General features: G+C 37.3%; 1 protein-coding gene across 22 annotated transcripts in view; it reads right to left on the bottom strand.

Annotated features, from left to right (window-relative positions):
• The window catches only part of NEK10 (NIMA related kinase 10), a 266,823-nt gene that overhangs the window by 5,744 nt on the left and 237,428 nt on the right, over positions 1 to 23,651 (bottom strand). For 12 of the 22 annotated variants that reach the window (XM_054552456.2, XM_054552461.2, XM_054552465.2 and 9 more), the window contains 4 exons: positions 18,506 to 18,616; positions 6,433 to 6,541; positions 2,739 to 2,791; positions 2,604 to 2,659 (listed from right to left, as the gene is read on the bottom strand). In XM_054552456.2, coding sequence (XP_054408431.2) covers positions 2,604 to 2,659; positions 2,739 to 2,791; positions 6,433 to 6,541; positions 18,506 to 18,616 — 329 coding nt within the window. Of the gene's footprint in view, positions 1 to 1,624; positions 2,271 to 2,603; positions 2,660 to 2,738; positions 2,792 to 6,432; positions 6,542 to 18,505; positions 18,617 to 23,651 lie in introns of those variants that run through there. The other 10 variants (XM_054552454.2, XM_054552457.2, XM_054552455.2 and 7 more) reach the window with 4 other exon arrangements.

The following is a 23,651-nucleotide window of genomic DNA, read 5'->3' as shown; positions in this document are numbered from 1 at the left end:
TTTACAAGCAAATTCTGGAGAGTTTTTCTCCCAAGATATGTTCTATCATTGCTATTAGAAGCCAAAAGGGGGTCGGGTGTGGTAGATCATGCCTGTCATCCCGGCACTTTGGGAGGCCAAGGCAGGTGGATCACCTGAGGACAGGAGATCAAGATCAGCCTGGCCAACATGAAGAAACCCCGTTTCTACTAAAAATACAAAAATTAGCCAGGTGTGGTGGTGGGCGCCTGTAATCCCAGCTACTCGGGAGGCTGAGGCAGGAGAATCGCTTGAACCCAGGAGGTGGAGTTTGTAGTGAGCCAAGATCACACCATTGCACTTCAGCCTGGCCTGAGCAACATAACAAGATTCCATCTCAAAAAAAAAAAAAAAAGAAGCCAAAAAGGGAATACCATGGATATACGGATTTTTAAATGTGATTCATTTTAATTTGGAGCACTTTAAGAAAATTTAATGCAATACCCAACTATATTGCTTAAACTTGACTGTTTCATCATACCTTCATAATAGATTCATAATTACAAATATAACTGAATAACTTTTTGCCTTTGTTATAAGGCGTCTTATTATCTGTTTATCATAATAAGAAAATTTGCAATGTCTTTTAATTAAGCCATATGTCTTTGGAACTAGATCTGTTTAAAACCTAATGAAAGTAGAATTGAAAAAGAATAATGATAAATTCCAAAATAAGACAAATATTTTTTAATAAAGGGAAAATAAAAGTTCTTGTAAGAGCTTCCTTAAGTTCCTTGCACACTTAGTTTTCCTTGATATTTAAATGATTTTCTGCAAAAAATATGAAGACATTTCTTGCCCATGATCCCAAGTCTCTGAGAAAATGCAGATAAAATGACAAGAGTGATCTTTGCCCCAATACAAGCCAAGGGCACTTGAAATAATGAGGCTTACAGTTAAAAACAGAAACATTCATACTATCCATGAAAGACTGGATATACTCAGCCCTTGAATAGAAAATGAAAATTCAAAAATCTCTCCAGGGATGGTGGGAGGAGAGTAGTTGTGGAGATGGTAATTTCTATTGACCATATATCTTTAGAAAATGAGAATTACTCATTGTTCCTCTGCAGTTACAAATCACAACAGATCTAAATTTATAAAGGTAGTATTTTGAAACTGTTATCAAGTCAAAAGAGCAAGTAGTTGAATAATTTTACTTGTGATTCATAAGAAAAACTCCTTGAAATGGGAGAAGAAGAAGAAAAAGGAGAAGAAACACTGGAGACTGAACTAACCTTAAAAAAGAATCTAATTTCTATATGACCTTAACAGGATGTTCTTGAGCCCTCTTTCTCTTCCCGTTGTTACTAGTCATCTTTGGTGAAGACTTCTGGAATAATTTAAATAGTGGTCACAAAATAGCTTCAATAATTGAAAAGGAAGGCAGTCCCTCCAGGCATAAAAGACCACTTTGAGAGAATATACTCCAAAGGACTATGCCTCCTAAAACAACTGTGGGCCATACAGAGTGTGTGTGTGGATACTTGCAACCAATTTGATGACTCAGCTATGAGTAGGCTCCTTAGGTAAGTCAAGAGACAACTCCTGTGTAGCAGACACTGTAAACACCCATACCCCTATCTATTCCACTTCAAAGCATGCTGGCGGATTTCTACCTGCTAATACATAAAGAAATTCAATAATGGAATACCTGCATTTCTTTTCCTGAGGATTTCTCTGACCCCTGGAGTCTTCTTTGCTCATATTTACAAAAGGCCAGAAAAAAAACAGGGAATTAACACTTCCTAGGGAAAGGCCTTAAACAATGACTGATGGGGATTGGAGGATAAATACCTCAGCTCTCTCACTCTTTGTGTGGGATGGCCCTGGTACATGTTCTATATCAACTCTTAGATTTCCCCAGTGGGATCAGGCTTCAATCACCTACAATGCTAATTTGCTTGATTATAAAACCTTTCTTGAATAACTTCATAGTAAACTAATTGTACTCAAATTGTTGTGCCAACGCTATTTCCAAAACTAAAATTATAAAAATTGACGTGATTGATAAAATAGCATATACTCTTAGAACACCAACAATAGCTATATTGGAAGATAACATACAGCTCCAGTAAATAGAGGTTTTTTATTTAGGGTAAACAAATGGCAACATACAATAGCAAAGTCTCTTCTCCACAAATATATCTTAAATTCACAAGAAATGATTCTTTGTTCACTTGCACTTTGTCCCTAGCCTTCTGTGCAAATAGTGGGTAGATTTAAGTGATAGGAGTGAGTTTTCAGCTCTTCTAGAATAAGACAAACAAATATTTGATTTTTAAAAAACCAATCTAGAAATGCTTTTCCATTTACTTATATTTATGATTTTTTATGGGAGTAAATTTCTACTAAGCAATCACCCTTTTTGTTTCAACTGAGAATACAGCAACTGTGTCCACACAAAAGATGGGCACATATATTCTACTTATAGATGTATCTAGTCTAAGCAAAGATATTTTATAAAAGTATTTAAAATAAAATCGGAAAAAAAATTTCTCTGGAATAAAGGAAAGAGAAATTAGATCTAACATCTGATGACCTCAATTCATCTTTCACAATTGAAAGCAAACTCTAGCTCTTACCTGTTAGATGTAAAATTGTAATAGCCACTTTCCTCAAGGACTTCCTCAATCACAGTCTAAAATTTTAAAAATCAGGTTAGTATTGAATTAAAAGTAACAAAATAAAATCATTCAGAGACACTGCAAAAACCTCACCTGCATCTGTTCATATGTTATTCCTTCCTCCAATTCAAAGCCGGTTGGTAAACCTAAAAAAGATAAATTATGGAAAGTCTGACATTTGGGTTCACATTTTCTTAGTTATTCTTTACTGGCAATTATGACTTCAACCATAGGGCAAACAGGTCAATTTCTTAATGATAAAGATGGAACGAGCAAATTCCAAAGCATCTGCCTTGGCTTTGAATATTCAAGTGTTTTGTTTTTCTTTCTTTAATAACTGACTTCCTTGGGCATGGCCATCACAAAATGATATATGAAGATTAAGGGGCATTGCTCATCGTGTCCAATTAAGTTAGAGGTGTGTGTGTGCGTATGTGTTAAGGGCAAGTGAGGGGTGATTCCAAATGCAAATTACCTGATGGGTGTTTCCTGATTAAGAAACTCTCCCTAATCCACAGGCTAAGAAGAATAAATATACGTTAGAAAGAAAATTGATTCTTACAGGGAGGCATATATAGATGTAAAGAGACCAAAGATCTGACCCTTTCATATAGCTTCCTAGAGGGAAAAAAAAATATTTATTGCCAGAAGACTTTTAAAATGTTTATTATTACTATTATTATTATTATCATCATCATCTTGTAGAGATAGGGTCTCACTATGTTGCCCAGGTTGGTCTTGAATTCCTGAGCTCAAGTCATCCTCTTGCCTACAGCCTTCCAACGTCTGTATATTATAAGCATGTGCTACCATGGCTGGCCAGATTTTTTTTTTACATTTAATTTAATTTTAAGTTCCAGGATACATGAGCAGGATGTGCAGGTTTGTAACGTAGGTAAATGTGTGCCATGATGGTTTGCTGCACCTGTCAACTCATTAGCTAGGTATTAATCCCAGCATGCATTAGCTATTCATCCTGATGCTCTCCCTCCCCTCACCCACTCCACCACCCCAACAGACCCCAGTGTGTGTTGTTCCTCTCTCTGTGTCCATGTGTTCTCATTGTTCAGCTCCCACTTATAAATGAGGACATTTGGTGTTTGGTTTTCTGTTCCTGTGTTAGTTTGCTGAGGATAATGGCTTCCAGCTCCATCCATGTCCCTGCAAAGGACATGATCTCATTCCTCTTTATAGCTGCATGGTATTCCATGGTATATGTGTACCACATTTTCTTTATCCAGTCTATCATTGATGGGCATTTGGGTTGATTCCATGTCTTCACTATTGTGAATAGTACTGCAGTGAACATATGTGTGCATGTATCTTTATAAGAGAATGATTTATTTTTCTTTGGGTATATACCCAGTAATGAGATTGCTGGGTCAAATGGTATTTCTGGTTCTAGGTCTTTGAGGAATAGCCACACTGTCTTTCACAATGGTTGAACTAGTTTACATTCCCAGCAACAGTGTAGAAGCATTCCTATTTCTCCACAGCCTTGCCAACATCTGTTGTTTCTTGACATTTAAATAATTGCCATTCTGACTGGCACAAGATGGTTTCTCATTGTGGTTTTGATTTGCATTTCTCTAATGATCAGTGATGTTGAGCTTTTTATCATATTTTGTTGGCTGCATAAATGTCTTCATTTGAGTAGTGTCTGTTCATGTCCTTTGCCTACTTTTTTAATGGGGTTGCTTTTTTCTTGTAAATTTGTTTAAGTTCCTTGCAGATTCTGGATATTACACCTTTGTCGGATAGATAGATTGCAAAAATTTTCTCTCTTTCTGTAGGTTGTCTGTAAACTCTGATGATAGTTTCTTTTGCTGTGCAGAAGCTCTTTAATTAGGTCCCATTTGTGAATTTTTGCTTTTCTTATAATTGCTTTTGGCATTTTCGTCATGAAATCTTTGCCCAGGCCTATGTCCTGAATGGTATTGTCTAGATTTTCTTCTAGGGTTTTTATAATTTTGGGTTTTACATTTAAGTCTTTAATCCAACTTGAATTAATTTTTGTATAAGGTGTAAGGAAGGCGACCAGTTTCAATTTTCTGCATGTGGCTAGCCAGTCCTCCCAGCACCATTTATTAAATAAGGAATCCTTTCCCCATTGCTTGTTTTTGTCAGGTTTGTCAAAGATCAGATGGTTCCAGATGTATGGTCCTATTTCTGAGTTCTCTATTCTGTTCCATTGGTCTATGTGTCTGTTTTTGTACCAGTCCATGCTGTTTTAGTTACTAAAGCCTTGTAGTATAGTTTGAAGTCAGGTAATGTGATGCCTCCAGCTTTGTCCTTTTTGCTTGGGATTGTCTTGCTGGACAGACTTTATGATGGTTGATCAGAATTTGGTATACCAGCACCTTAACACACTCCGATGCCACCCAAAGCCGTGTTGACCAGCTTTCACTCAAACCAATCAACACTGACATGTAGAGGCCTAGGCCACTTCTCTACCAATTCAAATAGAGAAGAGAGAATGGGTTTAGGGTCAAGAAGAGACATGAAAATGTGAGCACTGGTGGCTCATCTTTAAAGGCATTCCCCACAGTACTGGCAGGCTCTGCTGTTTTTGCTTTTGCCCAGCCAGCTGTGACATGGGCCAAGCCTAGTCAGCTCTGGGGTGGGGCATCCAGCTGCCCTGGGAGGAGTTTGTCAACTCACCCTCAGGTTTTTGAGAGACTTTTATCAAAGTTCTTAATTTCATCAGAGTTTCTATGATGTGGAGAAGTTTGACCTGCAGATAAACTTCCCTGTCTTGGAAATGCTTTTAAAAGCAAATGACTTTAAACAACTTTTTATCTTGGATTTCTCAGGGATTATTTTAAATAAAATTCTGCATACATAGGGGTTAGCTTTATCCCAGAAGACCAAAGGAAAGTTTGTCAATTAATTCATGAAATAATTTTTTCAGTCAGCAACAAAAGCACAACAAAAGTGAGCATTTTTTCCAAGCTAAAGAGATGGCAAGTCTTCATTTAACTGCAAAATCTTCACTTCTATCCACTCCTTTATAAACGGTGACATAGCTACCGTTTATAAAGATTCAAAAATTATTTAGGAGTACTGAAACCTCAGAGTAGCTTGAAAGCTTCCTCTTAGAATTCAGATATGACAAGAAGAGTTCATTTATGCTGAGCCCCTACTAATAGACAGGCACTTTTTATTTTTACTCTAATCCTCACTATAACCTTATGATGCAAGTATTTATCCCCATTTTACAGGCAAGGAAACTGGGGTTCAGGGAGGTTAAATAATTGTCCATAGTCAGCTACTAAATGGTTTAGCCAAGATTTGAATCTAGGCACCCAGGTTTCCAGAATCTGTGCCTTTAAATCCCTATGCTATACTGCCTCCCTATGTGAATTTTAGGTAAAAGATAAAAAAATTCAAGGGTCTAACATGGATTCTTCAGGTGAGTTTCAAGTTTTCTCTATTTTGAATATTTAAACTCCTTATTTCTGCTCTTTATCTCCCTACATGCTTTAGGGAATTTGATTTCCCATCATCAGATAAGCCAAAAGAAATAAAAGGAAATACAACTCACCCACACAGATTCTGCTGTTTGCTTATGATATTAATAAATGATCAAGGAAGCTGCCACAACCAGGTAAGATAAATTTCAGGGAATTTCTAGATTCCTACCATATGTGCCTTCCAACTATTGCCATAAATAATCAAAACAAGCTCTATTTAAAAAAAAATTGGAGATAATCTTTTAGAAATAGCTGTTGATCCAAACAATATATTTCTTCATGAAAGCCAGGTTACCCATGTTGATCACTATTACCTGTAGGGTCATTTGGGGACAGGCTGTTTCCACCGGATGAATGATGTAATAAATGGTAATCTGCTGTGAAAAAGTTGGGCTCAATCGGTTCTGGAGATCCCTGAGATAACTGAAATAGAAAAAGCAAAATCACACTTTAGTTTACACTCAGAAGGAAATGGTAGGAGACCTCTGTGTGGGGTTTTTCCTTTCCCTATGTCTCTGCACAGAAAATTTAGTGTTCTGTGGTTTTCAATCCCTTGTAAATAGATAAAGAAATAATCTTCTTTCCAAAAGAATTTATAAATTGGATGCAGCAAAATTACAGTGAAAGCAAGTTAGACAATTCTCTGGTCATATGAAAAAACATACTTTATGGCCTTATGAGAGCAAAAGAAAAATGAATATAAAATTACTGGCATGAAGCTGGGATATCAAGATGTTATTTTTATCAGGCATGGGAGGAATAAACTCCAATTATTCAACAGAACAATATGTTTAGCCCAAATCACTATTTTTTTTCATGTATCTGCTTTGAATAATTCCTTTTTGTTTGACCAAGGAAAGTAAGTTTCTTTTTCTTTTTTCTTTTTTTTTTTTTTTCTGCAACAGCATCAGACTCTGTCACCCAGGCTGCAGTGCAGTGGCACAATCTCGGCTCACTGCAACTTCCACCTCCACGGTCAAGTGATTCTCCTGCCTCAGCCTCCCGAGTAGCTGGGATTATAGGCACCCGCCACCATGCCCAGCTAATTTTTGTATTTTTTTTTTTTTTATAGTAGGGATGGGGTTTCACCATATTGGCCAGGCTGGTCTCGAACTCCTGACCTCAGCTGATCCACCCACCTCGGCCTTCCGAAGTGCTGGGATTACAGGCAGAAGCCACCGCGCCTGGCCAAATAAGTTTCTTAATACATTTTTCGAAATTACTATTAATTAATTTTAATCTCCAAATATTAATTCCCAGCACTCTGATGGAAAGAGTAATTTGCCAAATGACAGTATTTATTAAAGTTTCAATCATTTAATGCCTTTCTATAAAGCTGAATTTTTAAAGTAGAATTTTAGACCGTAAATGTTTTTCAACCTCCTTTCACCTTTAATTCCAATTATCACTTGGGCTGGCCAAGTTTTAGTACCTAAGTTAATTTTAAAATATAAATTCATAATAATAAGTCAGAAAAAAATGGCATAATTTGTACTATGCTATAGTAGTTAGCTTGTATTCATATACTTTGTTTATGAGTTAAAATACATCATTGTTCAATCACTTGAGAAAACTATTTGCAATGTACACTACATTTTAATAATATATGCCTACACTATGACCCAGCAATCTCACTCTTAAGGATTTATATGAGAGAAATAAGTGCATATGTCCCATCAAAAGACATGTATAAGAATATTCATGGCACCTTTTTTTCATAATAAATAAAATCTAGAAAAACCCCAATTGTCCATGGAGAAAAGAATGGATAGATATATATCATGGTGTGTTCATACAATGGAATTCTGCAAAGCAATAAAAAAGAACAAACTATGGATACTCAGAGCAACACGATTCAGTGTTGGAGAAAAGAAGCCAGAAACAAAATACATAGTGTATGACTTCATTCTTACAAATTTTCATCATCAGTGATATGGTTTGGCTGTGTCCTCACCCAAATTTCATCTTGAATTGTAACTCCCACAATTCCCATGTGTCATAGGAGGACCTGGTGAGAGGTAATTGAATCATGGGTGTGGGTCTTTCCTGTCTGTTCTCATGATAGTGAAAAAGTCTCACAGGATCTGATAGCCTTAAAAACTGGAGTTTGCCTGCACAAGCTCTCTCTCTTTTTGCCTGCTGCCATCCGAGTAAGATGTGACTTGCTCCTCCTTGCTTTCTGCCATGATTGTGAGGCTTCCCCAGCCACGTGGAAATGTAAGTCCAATTAAACCTTTCTTTTGTAAATTTCCCAGTCTTGGGTACGTATTTATCAGCAGCATGAGAATAGACTAATACAATCAGACGAAACTAACCAAGGGTAACAGGAATCAGGTAATGATTACATTGTGGCAGGAGATGTAATGTGGCCGCACAAAGGGGTCTTCTGCAGAGCTAGAAATATTCTATATATTGATGTGGGTGGTGGTCGTATGGGTGAAAATGTGTTCATAAAACTTCATGAGGCTGTATATGTACCTCATTGTACTCACTATGCATTTATATATTAAAATATTTTATATTAGCAATTAAAAATTAATTTTTTCCATCAATGTACTTTGGATATTGTAAATACAAATAATTTATGGGTTTCCTAGTCTCCATGTTGACAAACACCTACTAAATATATGATTATATCCATTTTTATCAGTGATAACTGATAACTGAGGTAATTGGATCATGGGGGTGGTTTCCCCCATGCTGTTCTCATGATAGTGTGTGAGATCTCAAGAGATCTGATGGTTTTATAAGTGTCTGGCATTTCCCCTGCTTGCACTCATTGTCTCTCCTGCCGCCCAGTGAAGAAGTGAAGAAGTGCCTTCCACCATGATTGTAAGTTTCCTAAGGCCTCCCCAGCCATGTGGAACTGTGAGTCAATTAAGCCTTTTTGCTTTATAAATTACCAAGTCTTGGGCATTTCTTCATGCAGCCTGAGAACGGACTAATGTATAACTCATCTGTAATATGACAAGATTATAAGTTTATAAATACTGTAATACAGGAGGCCCTGATAGTCACACACTTAATAACTTTCTCATCTGTGCTGTAGGGTATCATGGAGGTAGCCCTGAGCATTCTGTATATCTCATATCCCAGCTTGTAGGTGGCTACAAATAAGCTTTTTAAGGTCTTGTAATGCTGAAAATGATTTCCTGGTATTACCTTTCAAATGACTTCAGATGGAATTTTTCATATGGTTTAGCGTAGGACTAACTGACTGCCTGAAATCTCATCCTAATTATTAAAAGCTTACTTAATTTAATTATTAAGTTTATACCTTGGAATTCTAAAGATTTCAAAGACAGAAAGATATTTAAAGCCTCAAAAAAAATTATGTGAATTGTGACTTGGAGAGGTCAAGATTGCCATTTTAAGATGACAAGGACAAGTGATCTTTCAGGGTTCATCTCAAACCCTGAAGAGAGGAGTTTTCATTTCCAGTGCTTATGTCACACTGGTAGTCTCACTGAGCTTAAGAACTGGAAATTCTTAAGCCAAGAGATCGGCACACGGATGAAGGCAAGGACTAAAACTCATTTTTTGATGAATCCCAGATACACTGACTTTCATTCTAGGAACTTCCCAGAACTACTTTTTGCAGTTCAGTTTCTAGATATACACACTGTTTTAGCAAACTATTTTTTGCCCCCAGTATATGTTAGACTGCATGGTTTATGATCTGAGCAGGATGCAGAAATGATCTGGTTTCTGTGAGACTTGCAATCTGACTAGGAAAACAGGATAATAATGTGAAAAAATAGGGTGATATCATAAATCATGAACCGTGAAATGAAATAGTGATTTGTAAACTTACAAAAAGAAGGGTCCTTCATGAAGACTAGCTTGGTTTTTTTAGAGGTTCTGTAGAAGAAACACTGGAGCTGATCTTTGAAGGATAAATTTAGGTAAATCATAGTAATCAAAGTGGATATTCCAGGTAGGCGGAACTTGGAGGTAAAGGTTGGGCATTGCATATTAATGGAAAAATGATGAAAGGGATATGACATGATTCCATGTTATAGAGATATGGGCATTCATGATGAAATGAGGGAAAAAATTTCCATTCATTAACTTAGTATTTTTAATCAATTATTTTGTGCCAAGCACAGATCCAAACAATGAAAAAACACATTGATGGCCAAAAATTATACTCTTGGAGTTCGCTAACTACTTAGGGAGAAATATGTCTGTGAAATATCCACCTAGATACATGTAAAATTGCAACTGTTCTAAATGCATTGAAAGACAGGTTTGTGGCTTTAGGAAGTAGCAGATAGATTTGACTTAGTCAGCAAAGGCTTCCATGAAAAAGTGACATTTATGCCAAGAGCTGAAAGAACGAGTAAGAATGAGTAGATGGGGTGAGAAGAACATTACAGGCAGAGGAAAAAGCATGTACAAGGCTATGAAGGAAGCAGCATGCTAGATAAACAAATTTTAGAAAAGGCCTGGTGGCTGACGTGGAGACAGCAAGGGGCAAGAGTGATACAAGATGAGTGTGAACAGAAGGGCAGGCGTTAGACCTGATTTTGGCATTTTATACTGAGTTCCTTGAAGGATTTTCTGTGTTGTGTGTGTGTGTGTACAAGTGTGACATGATCTGTTTTGAAAGGTTCATCCTGGATGTAATACACAAAACAGTTTAAGTGGGGTTGGGAACATCAGGGTGAATGCAGACAGACTATTAAGAGGCTCCTACAAGTAAGGGGGGCCTGGAAAGCTGGATCCCAGAGTTTAGACGATGAGACAGAAAACAGGAATCTACTAAGGTTTTTGAGTATGCTAATAAAAAAATGCTTAATAACTATTAGTCTGACAAGATAGACTGGAGAACAAGAAGATCAGCAAAGAAGCTGTGACACTAATTCAAGAGAGAAGGGCCCAGAGCTTAGACTAGATGGCAACCAAAGGAAGGAATGGATATGGAAGACTGAATATTCTTATTTAACAATAGTAGCACTAATTGACAGTATTGAATACTTACAACATTCTAGACACATTAGATATTCTATCTGATTCTTACAACTACCCTCTAAGGCAAGTATTACCCCCTTTTACAAACAAGGAAATGGAGAAGGAAAGTAATTTACACAAGAAACATAGCTATTAAGTGGCAGAACCAGGGCCAGAAGCTAGGGCTGTCTTACATCAAAGGTCAGAACCTTAGAGACTACAGACTACTCAGGCATTAATGACTTAGGGGGTAAAAGAAATGAAGCAGAGCAGGTGAAAAAGCGTGAGGTTTAAAGAATGAGCTGAAGGAAAACAGATGCTTTCAAGGAAACTGATGTGGACACAGGAAGGAAGAAGGTGGTGAGTCTAATTCCTGACATGCCAGATGGCAAAGTAAATGTTCACCCAGCAGGTGGAAATATGGAGGACACAGCAGAACATCTTTAAGCAGAGGCCCCAATGGCTGGATGAGGCCATGAGATGGTTCAGTAGTCCAATGCCAGTGTTGTGTGAGCCCTTTTGTTGCCTCATGAGCATTCAGCTTATAGTTGTACCTCTTTTTTAGCATTCAAACTCTGTCTGAAAGAATGTGTAAGAGCCTCCTTCTGAGTTGACATAATAGGGCCCTCCTGCTCTGAATAGACACCTACAGTTCTAAAGAGCAAATGACTGAATATACTTTTGAACTAAACTAAGTAAATATATTAAGGAGAACAGACTGTATCATTGTTACTACCTCTCCCCCCAAAAAACATTGATTTTTGAGCAAGTATTGAGCAATTTTATCATTTATTTGGTCAATTGAGAATATAGTACTTTCTAGGCAAAACCTAAATAGAAAAAAAAAGAAAGAAACTATACATGTAATATTCATTAAATTTCCCAAACAACATCTTTTTCATATGATAAAATAGGGTTATCCTCGCTGTAGAACAATTACACACAATATTGGGGAATCTAATCAACTGAGGTAGAACTCTGAAGGAAACTGAGCCAAACATAAATAAAATGAGGTGCCAGAAGTGAGAAATTTTTCAACACATTTCATCACTCTGCACTCGCCAGTCTTCTGGTCTTACTTCCCTCAGATATTCCTTATCTTCTTTGACTGAAATACACTATTATAAGATACAACATATTGCCTAATTTTTTTATCTTTTCCAACCTACAGCTTCTCCATATGAGTTTTTATTAGCTTTCTATGGGACATTTTGTTAACAGAAATGTCCAGTATTCCTACTTACTATTTTCTTATACGTACACACACAAATGCACATATGCATGTGGACCCATACATGCATGGCACATCACTGGCTCCACCACACTTTCTAAGCCCCAGGGATGTACACCTCACCCTCATCCCCGTTTCTGCCAAAAGTATTCCTGTTGCTGTGGTGTTTACATTTCCAGCAAGGATTGTGTTCCTAACAGAAAATCCCTAAACTAAAAGAAGGCTGAAAAACCACTGTTCTACACTACTTACAACCAGGAGCTCATCCTCCCAGGACCTTGACTCAACACTAAAGGTGATGTCAAGGAAGAGTGAATGGTGGCTTGACCTGGCTGGGCAGGAGAGCACTGCTATAGGAGCTTCTCTACTTGTTCACAACAGGTTGCTGCCGGGCACTGCTGATTCACAATGCCTCCATGGGGCTCTAATAAGGGTTGTGCAAATCTAAGTCATGATTATTATATGCATAAAAAGCCATTAATTCAAGTCTGAGCACCTAAGCAATCTGCCTACTTGGAAAAGAGCTGAAAACCTGGAGTTAGGAATTAAAGGAAGTGCCAGCTGCTAAATAAAGCAAACTTGGCCTTGCTGATCTGCATTGAAGCAGAGATTAGGAACTAAACAGAAATGTCAGAAAGGCCCATGCCTACAGGAAGCAATCTGGGTAATAACATAGGGAAAATGTTACTGGGTTTTGTCTGGGCTTTCTTATCAAAAGCGTGATCTATAGAATTACAGCATCTGTAACATAAGGGAACTAGATAGAAATGCAGAATCTTGGGTCCAGGATACAATTGCATCTGGATAAATATTTGGCCTATTAGACAACCTGTCTTTCTAATAAAAAGTCTCAAGCCTGTTGGATATACCATAAGTTCACAGTGGGCAGGTACTATATTTTATAGGTTTGCCACTCAAAGTGTGTCCCTGGATCAGCAGCAGCAGCAGCCATCACCTGGAAGATGATTGGAAGAGCACAATCTTCACCCTTCCCCAGACCTACTGAATCAGAATCCACACATTAACAAGATCCCCAGATGATTGATATAAATAATAAAATGTGAGAAACACTGATCCTACCAGGCCACTGATTCTCACCCTTGGCTTCAAATTAGAATCACCTGGGAGCAAAAAAAAAAAAACAAAACAAAACCTTAATCCAACTCCTAGACAGCCAAATAGCCCCTATTGTGTCTTAGTGCAAATTAGAAAAAGTCACTCCCTTCTTCCAGAGGACGCAATCCCAGTCAGTCTCTTCATACAGGCGCTCTTGAACAGAACATAACCTGTCCAATTCTAACTGGCAGCTTTGATGGGAGAGCTGTTTTCAAAATGCTAATGCCCAGTAATTGAACTAGAAGAAGCCCGGAATACACTAAAACAAACAAACAAACAAAAAACCCATAAATATTTTTATTATAAAAAACTTCAAACATTTACAAAAGTAAAGATAACAATTCAATGAATTCCACGTACCCATTACCCAGTTAAAACATGTTCAATCTTGCTTCATTTAAATCTCCCCCACTTCCCTCCCTACCTTGTCTCACTCTCAAGAATTGGAAAGCAAATCCTGTACAACATATCATACTATCCATAATATTTCAGCATGGCTCTTTAAAAAAGATGGATTTCTTTTTTAAAAAACAAAACCACAATATAATTATCCCACCTAAGAGGTTATTGATTCCTGAATACTGTCATGCACTGCTTAACAACAGAAATCCATTCTGAGAAACACATCATTAGGCAATTTCATCATTGTGCAAACATCATAGAGTGTATTTACATAAAACTAGATGGTACGGCCTACTACACACCTAGGCTATATGCTAGCAATAGGAGCAATAGGAGCAAAACTATGCAGCATTTTACTATATTAAATGCTGTAGGCAGCCACAACACAATGGTAAGTATTTATGTATCTAAACATATTTGAACATAGAAAAGGTACAGTAAAATTATGCTATTATAATCTTGTGGGACCACTGTCATATATCCAGTCTGTCACTGACCAAAACATCATTATGTGTTGCATGACTCTCTAACAAATATATAATCAATGTTTTAATTTTCCCAACTTTCTTGTAAATATATATTTCAAACATTTTTCGAGTTTCTATGTTTAAGTCAGGCAGAAATAATTCCATATATTGCAAGTGGTTATTTTCCCTAAAATGCTTTAATCTTTACAGGCAATCCCTCTCCTCTTCTCCACACTCTTTCCCTGTTCTTTCCTTCTTCTCTCCTCCTCCCCTCTTCCTGAAATTTATTTATTGAAGAAAACAGGTCACTTTTCCTATGGATTTCCTAGCTGGATTTTGCTGATTATCCCCCTGATGTCATTAAACATGTTCTCTTGTCCCCTGTATTTGCTGCTAATAGATAGCTAGATCCAGAGCAGGGACTGACAAACTTTTCCTGTAAAGGATCAGATAGTAAATATTTTTGGCGTTCCAGGCCATATGGCCTCTGTAACCGCTATTCAACTTTGTCTGTAAACAAAAGCAGCCATAGACAGTATTAAGTGAACCTCTGCGGTTGCGTTCCAACAACACTTTATTTACAAACACAGGCATCAGAAATGATTGGCCTGAGGGCTGTAATTTGCTGACTTCTAATCTACAGCCTTAATCAGATGTAGATTCAAGCTTTTAGCAAGAATATTTCATAGAAAGTGCTGTACACTCCCATCAGGTGGCATATAATGCCTGATTGTCCTTCTTGTGATGTTAACGCCCATTGGTGATCATATCTAGGTGCTATCATTTAAACAGGGACTGCAAAACGGGAATATTCTTTTCCCTTTGGCACTTATTAGCTTAAGTACTTCTACAATAAGAAACTTTTCCTCTCAATGATTTTGTTAACATGGGATAGAATTCATAAACGAAAGGCAAAATAAAAGCTTTCTTCTTTCCTATGTAAACAATTTTCAATATAATAAGCTGGTTACTTAGCATCTTCCAAAGGTAACCAATGAGGGATTCTTTTTTTCTTTTTTGGTATTATGAACTCTTGGGTTTAAACCTTATTTACTGCTTTCAATTTATTATTCTTATTGATGTTCCAATTATCCCATAAATAGCCAGTGGGAGCCTCTTCAATTTGGCTCCTGAGAACCTTTGATATACTCTCAGTAGTCCTTGACACCATACTTACTATGCTATCTGTATGTCCAAATATTCCAGTCAAATCAGCTATATCCCCAAGGAGTCATGGGTGGAGGAGCTTATTGCTGCTTGATTAGTTTCTAGACTATTTCGATGAAAATATTAGGAAATGTGTATATTTTTTAATAGATGAGATTTATCATGAACTCATATTCATTCATACTGATACTTCCAATTCCAATTTAAATGAATCACTTCTATCTTGCTTCTGTTTCCCCTTTCCTTCATGCTGAAAATCTAGTTCCCAAAGGTACCTAGACAATTACTTGGTTGCTTTAGTCCCCTCACAATTCTAGCCAAGATTGAGCGGGCTGGATTGAAGACCAACTTAGGTGAGGTATAAATAAAGAGCTTAATTTCTTAGAAAAGGGCTTTTGCACTTTTTGAATCTTCTGTATCCTTCTGGGTCTTAGGCTATTAATAAGTAGAAACAATCATCCCGTAATGGTTCCTTCAAACTAGGGACACAGGGCCCGTGGATTTTAGAAGTTTCAGTGACAAAGGTAGAAATCAAGTGCATTTATGGGCTGTCACCACTTACCGCTCCTATGGCCCTGCTATGGGGTGACTGTGTCAGTCAAAGGCTAATTGGCCACTCCTCTATGGTTATACAGGGAATGAAAAATCCATTTATGAACAAAAGTTGTTACTATCAAAAGATTATAAAAGAAAGGGGGTAAAAATGGAGGTCACAAACTCTTCTCATTTAAGTTTAGATGAAGGCAGGAAAGCTACATATATGAATATATTTTATCAGTATACCAATAAAGAATAGAACAACTATATATTATACAGAATATATATTAATGTATTATATATCCTATCTCCAATTATTAAACATTAAGTACCTACCACATGCCAGGCACTGTGCAAGGCCCTGGGGAATCAAAGATAAATAAGACACACCCACTAACTTTGGGGGAAACAGAATGTAAGGTAGATAAAAAGCTATTTACAACATGATAATACAGGTGAAAAAGTGGATTTTACTCATAGAGAAAGGTAAGATTAATTCTGGACAGGGAAAATTAAGAAAGGTTTTTTTTGTCAGAGCTATTTTTTTTTCAGTTCGGTGGTAAAGAATAGGAAGTGTTTTAAAATCCCAAGCTGAGGATTTCTTTAGCACCCAGGAGGCCTGCCTCTCTGACTAGGAGGATACACCCCCATGAAGGTATCATCCAACTTCATGGGGAGATGGCGCAAGCCTGAAGCTGCCTGTAGAGGAATGGAACCACACCTCTGTTGATCATGAGCCCTAAAACAATATATAGGGCCTTTCCCTACCTAAAGGTCCATACTAGATGTCCCAAAGACCACCATGGGCTTGTAGTATCAGACAAGAGAACCATGGCGGTCTTTACAGGAGAGTATAATCTGCCTCTTAAACAAGTTAACAATAAGGATGAGTCTATTCCTGAGGGTTCTCTCACCCATGCTTCCCAAACATCTACTAACACCCTATCAATTCCTGTTTTTATTTTCCCAGACGAGGTGTATCAGAAGGTAAATGCCCAATGAGAGATGCTGCCACAATACACAGGAAGGAAGACAAGGAGTGGGTGGGGGAATTTAACAAACAAACAAAATCTTCTCTATCAGGAGAGGAAAGAAAGTGAGGAAGAGTTGCAAAACCAAAAACGTAAGTAATAAAAGAGAAAATAAAAAGAAGCACTGATGGAAAATCACTCAGTGGGAGTTGAAGCCACCTTTATGTCTCAGACAGTTTGTAGCAGATGCTTTCATCTCATAAAAGTAGGATTTCTGTTGAAATAAGTCTATGCTCAAACCAGATTATTCTGACCTTAATAAGAATAAAAAATAAGAATAAGAGTTATATGACCTTAGTAAGAATAAAAAACCAAGCAACATATTATCTTTTCATGGGAGATTTAAGCATTTATCTTTTAAAAATGTGTTTATTATGATACAATATACAAATATCATAAGATAACTATCTGAAGCCTCTTCTACTGCTTTGATCTCCTTCAGCTTTGTTTCTTGGCCCTATTTGCCAACACAACCCAGGAAAGAAACCTTGCTCTCTAATCTCTGATGGAGCAGGCTTTATGTTTTGTTTACCTGCAGCTGTGTCTTTTTCCCCCATCTGTTTTTGGTGTATGTGCAGATACCAGTGATGTGAGACAACAAAGCTAAAGCATGTTTTTTGCATTTCTTATCAAAGAGCCTATCATATTTTCTAAATAATGAGTAAGTTAATGCTGAAGCTTTGATGCATTAAAGGAACGTGAAACCTTAAAGGAAAAGTTCACTGGCAGCATGACTATGCTACTCATTTAAAAATATGATGAAACTTTTTAAAAAATATGAAATCAGAGTGGTACCAATTGTCTTTACCTAGGTGGGCCTGAATTGCTTGTACCTTGGGCCTTTCAGGGGAGCTTATGGCCACTTCCAGGGCTGTATCGAAAGGTCTACCAACCAGGACAAAGGGATTTTCCAATATCAAGTTTTGTTAACCAGAGGTAAACAATTTTCTTTCTGCCCAGTTGATTTAGTATTTTTGTAGTTTAGTTGCTATATGTATGGATAGAAATGTCTGCTAGTATCTAAGGTCTAGAAGATTGTAGAATATCTAAGATGGAAAGAACCTTAGAAATAGTTCAGTCAGCTTTCATAGATAATAAAAAATCAATGGCCCCAGATGGTTAAATGACTTCTTCAGAGTGACAAATCTCAATTTTGGAGCTTATTGAAGATTATTCTAATAAAATATCAGAATATAATCCTCTAGAAGAGGCTAAAATATACACATTTCAAATTAAATATTACTTTTTCTTAGGAAAACATACAAAAATACTGAAAAAGCTATTCATTTGTTATCTAAAAATAAGGGCCACAGAAATAGAGAAAATCAGAAGCAAAGACATATCCTCAATTTAGTATCTAAAGCAGCAATAAGAAACTTTAACAGAGGATAGAGCTTAAAGTACGAAGTAAAGGAGGTATAAAATGTACCTCTTATGATGTGGTTTTGTCAGAAAAAGAATTCCTATATATAGAATACCATACCTTTTTGATTTCAGATTTCAAATTACAAGGGTTACTCTGCTGGCTGAAGAGGGATTTCTTGAATCTCTCTATAACCCTTCTTTTCAAATTATGGTGCAAAGCTGGAGGAAGCTGCATGAAATAAGAAAACAATCATTATAAACAAATTGTTAACACTACACAGCTGACTACAAAAAGCATTCACTGAGGGCCCATGTAACAATACTCACTCAATAGGACTATGTAAGAATTTAAATTTTACTGCAAATAGCGTGACTAGATGCTATAATTTTTTGCCCTGCGATTCAGAAGGAATATATTATTTTGCTCTTTTTCAAATGGCTGCTTCCGTTTATCTTATTGTTTCTTCATTGATTGATATTATTTTTCGTTTTACAAATTATTTGTTAATTGCACACATATACTGAATTTTGTGAAGAACAGTCTTGACACAGAATGGTGCACTTTTATCAGATGTTTAGGTGCTTATAATATGCCCAGAACTATGCCAAACACTGTAGCCGTGGTACTATAGGATCTGACACTTTGGACCAGGAAACACATATCTGCATTGGTAGTATATATAGTCAGACGCCTGTCTTGGAGTGCTCCTGAAAATTCAGCTGCAGAGAGGTCAGATTTAGGTACCAATCATTCCAGAAGAAAGAGAGGATAGATTAGCATATATTAAGACCAGACTAGGATGAGTTACATTTAGTAAGTGAGTAGTAGAAAGTCATGGTAGGACCTTAGAAAACATGGTAACAAAAAAAAATGGGGATTAAAAAAATGATTTGTCATGCTTTGTAGGTTGGATCTCTATAAGAAAATCAAAAGTCCTGGAAAGCACAGAAAGATGAAGTGACATTTAGAAGAAGGATAATAGAAAAGAAATTGGGTCAGGATTAAAAGGGTCTCAGAGTGGAAATAATATTTGGTTTTGTTTAAATTACGGAGAGAACTTGAAGGGAGAGAAAGAGGAACCAGTCAGAAAAAAGAGGGCTAAGTGGAAAGGAAAATGTGATAGTAAGAGATCTTAATATTAAACAAGAATATAATTCAAAGCTCAGATCAAAAGAAAGAAGAATGTATCAGAAACAATTATTACCCCAACCCTGCTCTATTTTCCAGGCTGCTTTACAGGCTTAGTTAGTACCATGTGACTACTTTTGGTCAATAAAAATGATGTGTGTCACTCTGAGGATAAGACAATTCAAAGTCAGTGTGTTTTCTCCACCACTGTCCTCCCTACTGCAAGGAGCTTGGCATTACCATCCTATTCTGACTGCACAGCCACAAGAAGGAACAGGGCCACCTGAGCAGCCCGAATAGAACTGAGTAAGAAACCTCTATTGTGTCAAGCCAAGGAATTTCAGGGTGTAACTAACTGTTCGTTCAGCATAACTTAACCTTATCCTATTTACGCAAGTTTTGTCAGACAGGACATATAAAAGATAATGGCAGAGCAAAGAATAGGGCCGACAGGGAGGGGCTCACAACACTGATTGCAGGGCCAAATAAAAACTTTTCATCATCCCAAATACAGTAGAATGTAGGGCCCATTATGAAGTACTGTAATTATATAAAACAGGAAAATAATTCAATTGAAAAATGTTTTTAAAAATATATCTTTGGCTGGGTGCAGTGGCTCACGCCTGTAATCCCAGCACTTTGGGAGGCCGAGGCAGGCGGATCACCTGAGGTAAGGAGTTCGAGACTAGCCTGACCAACATGGAGAAACCCCATCTCTACTAAAAATACAAAATTAGCCAGGCATGGTGGTGCATTTCTGTAATCCCAGCTACTCGGGAGGCTGAGGCAGGACAGTCGCTTGAACCCGGGAGATGGAGGTTGTGGCGAGCTGAGATCATGCCATTGCACTCCAGCCTGGGCAACGAGAGTGAAACTCCATCTCAAAAAATAAAAAATGTATCTTTTATCCTAGTGTTTGAGTCAAAATAACTTAATTAGCAAACAAATAAGACTCTTCTGGAGATACTGAAGCACTTCAGTGTACTTTGAAATGTTTTGTAGGTTGGCAGCACTGAGTCTTCTCTGACCTGTTTTCAGGTCAATATTATAGTTTCTTTTGCCTTAATCCAGATGGGATCCCTCCCTCTGCTCCCAGCAAATAGTCATAATTATTATTGTCCTTTCACATGAAATGAAAGGAGGAAATTAAAAAAAAATGTGGAAGAGAGAGAAAGAAAAGAGAGAAAGGGGGGTGCAGGGAAAGAGAGAGAGATTTCTCAGCATTAAGGAGCAAATCGAAGACAGATGAGAAGGAAAATGAGTATAAATGATATCTGTGTGAGAAAGAGAATAGCAAAAGAGAAACGAATTTAACTTAGAATAGAAACAGACATGTAGGCGAGGAGCATGTGCATGTATATTCCTAGCAGGGAGATGGGATGGAGTGATGAGGGGACCAGAAAGTGCCTGGACAGAGCACAAGTTTGATAATTCCCTTTTGTAACGCACCAAAAGTTGCCACTTCCCCAAACCAAACACCAGAGAGCAGTGTTGGCCCAGAACCCTCTAGCTGATGCCCAGATGACTGCAAGCGGCTGTCAAACAGAAAGGCAGCGAGTCTTGTCTGCTATGACAAACTTTTGAAAGTGTGGAACACCAGTGGGCTCACAGCTCCTTCAAAGGGGACTTAACCCACTACTGGAAGCTATGAGTATCAGATTATTAATTCAGGTACTCTGAGAATTCTTGCGATTTATTTAACTTGAGAAGCCTCTAGTTAACTTAGAATTGTTTTTACTACTCCTGATGGCCTGAATTAAGCCTCAAAAACTCATCATTTGAGTAAGTTAACATTCAGTCAACTTAAGCTGCATATATATTAGAAAGCTGTTGATCTTACTGGAATAATTATTACAATGGACAGCACCCCATCTTTAAAGTTTTTTCATACAAGAATTTAAAATTTTACACAAAATGATGACTCATACATAGTTTAATTGCAGGTGATATAAACATAAAAATATATTACACGTAAGGACTATAATACTAAGAATAGAATATTAATGTCTATGATTCATTTGAGCCAGACACTATGACTACTCGTTTATGTGCAGTCTCACTTTTTTCTGCATGACAAACTTATAAAGCAAGTACTAGTTTATAGGTGAAGAAGTCAGAGCTTAAAGACATTATGTAACATGCAAGAATACTTTCTGAGCAGTGCCTTCTAGCACAGCCATTATTCTAGAACAGATGCCACCATGACTAGCATTTCTGTAGGATAGCACTTTATAGTTTAGAAACATTTTCAGCCAGGCACGGTGGTTCATGCCTGTATTGCCAGCACTTTGGGAGGCAAAGGTGGGAGGAGCGCTTCAGCCCAGGAGAGTTCAAGACCAGCCTTGGGCAACATGGCAAGATCCATCTCCAATAAAGAAACAAATAAACAAACATTTTTACATACTTTCTTCCATTTGAGGCAAGTAGTCTCATAAGCTCCCCCATCTTACAAATGAAGAAAGTGACTCTTAAAAAGATAATTACTTCCTCAAAGTCACACACCTAAAAGCTTGGTTTTTGTTTGCTTGTTTTTACTATACTACACAAAGTAATAAAATAATGAAAGCTGATCTGCATGTTTTATACTAGGTTTTCTCAAACTTGCATAATATTAATATTGGAATAGAATATATAGATTTCTACATATGGAAGAATATGTGGATTCTTTTAAAGAACTTGCTATATTCTCTAGTATCTCCAAGAATACATCAGAAGACTATCCATTGCTCACAGGACTCCATTTGATTAAAAGTGACTTAAGTTAGTACCTAATTCTATTTTCTAGAAAGTTATTTTGACATTACTGCATAACAGGATATTTCCCTAAATACTAAAACAGAATGTTCAAACACTGTTAATCAAACTAAATACACAAAACATAACACTTCTCTTAGAATTTACAAACCCTGAAAATGGCAGTCAATTTAAGAAATACAACTTTATCCTAAATATCTGTTAAATCTAGGTCACCCTTGCCATTAGTATAGGAGATCCAGATGAGCAGGTATGGATGGTTCTAGTCTTATCTATCACTACTGCTGAAAAAACACAGAATGTTTCACCAATGACAGTCAGTAGTATAATTTTCGTTAGAGGACAACACATTGCTATTCTGAACCACATTTTTTTCCATTGGCAATAACTGTGGTTGTGAAGATGAGCAATTCAAAGGCGCTTCAAATAAATGGCTTGCCTGTTCTCTAGGAGACTGATGTTTGATTTTTTTTTTTTTTTTTTTTCCGAGACAGAGTCTCGCTTTGTCACCCAGGCTGGAGTGCAGTGGCGCCATCTCGGCTCACTGCAAGCTCCACCTCCCAGGTTCACACCACTATCCTGCCTCAACCTCCCGAGTAGCTGGGACTACAGGCGCCCACCACCACGCCCGGCTAATTTTTTGTATTTTTAGTAGAGATGGGGTTTCACCGTGTTAGCCAGGATGGTCTCGATCTCCTGACCTTGTGATCCGCCTGTCTCGGCCTCCCAAAGTGCTGGGATTACAGGCGTGAGCCACTGTGCCTGGCCCCGATGTTTAATTTTTAAAAGATGCTATATATCCTGATTTTCAAAGCATCTATTTAACAAAACAATCTAAATGTAAGTATAAAGTTAAATCCAGTGCTTCATTGGGCTGTGCAGGTGTGACCTAAGCAGTAACACATAAAGACTCATACTCAAAGGTAACATATGTACTTTAGTCACCTTATATGTCCAAAGGTAGATTTGGGGTTCCAGCAATAGAAGTAAACCACTGATTTCATTCTTAGCTTGCTGGTCTTAAGATTACCATTTCAGTTTTGATAAAAACAGAGGTCAAATCAGTTAGAAAGCAAGGTAAGGATTTTAACATCCTGCCTTATAAAATAGTTGCTTTTCGATGATTTTCACTGATCTGTCTCCATGGAAACGAGACAGAAAAGGCCACCACCAACCAAAAGCAAGAAGTTTTCCCTGTAAGTTCATTTGCTGGTTGTCAGGAGATATGTGGCCCCTCAGTTCAGGGCATCTACCAAGTGTAAGTCTGAGAGAGTTTGACTAGTAAATAAATATGTGAAAAAATTGTCTTTTTGTTTGTTTTTCCAATTCATTCTTACTTTCAGTCTTCCTTTGCAATTAGCAAAGTTAGAAAACTGATCTT

Source organism: Pongo abelii, chromosome 2 (assembly GCF_028885655.2).
Source record: "Pongo abelii isolate AG06213 chromosome 2, NHGRI_mPonAbe1-v2.0_pri, whole genome shotgun sequence".
Taxonomy (NCBI): Eukaryota; Metazoa; Chordata; class Mammalia; order Primates; family Hominidae; genus Pongo; species Pongo abelii.
Note: the sequence above shows the minus strand (reverse complement) of the source record. Positions and strands in the feature narration are given on the sequence as shown.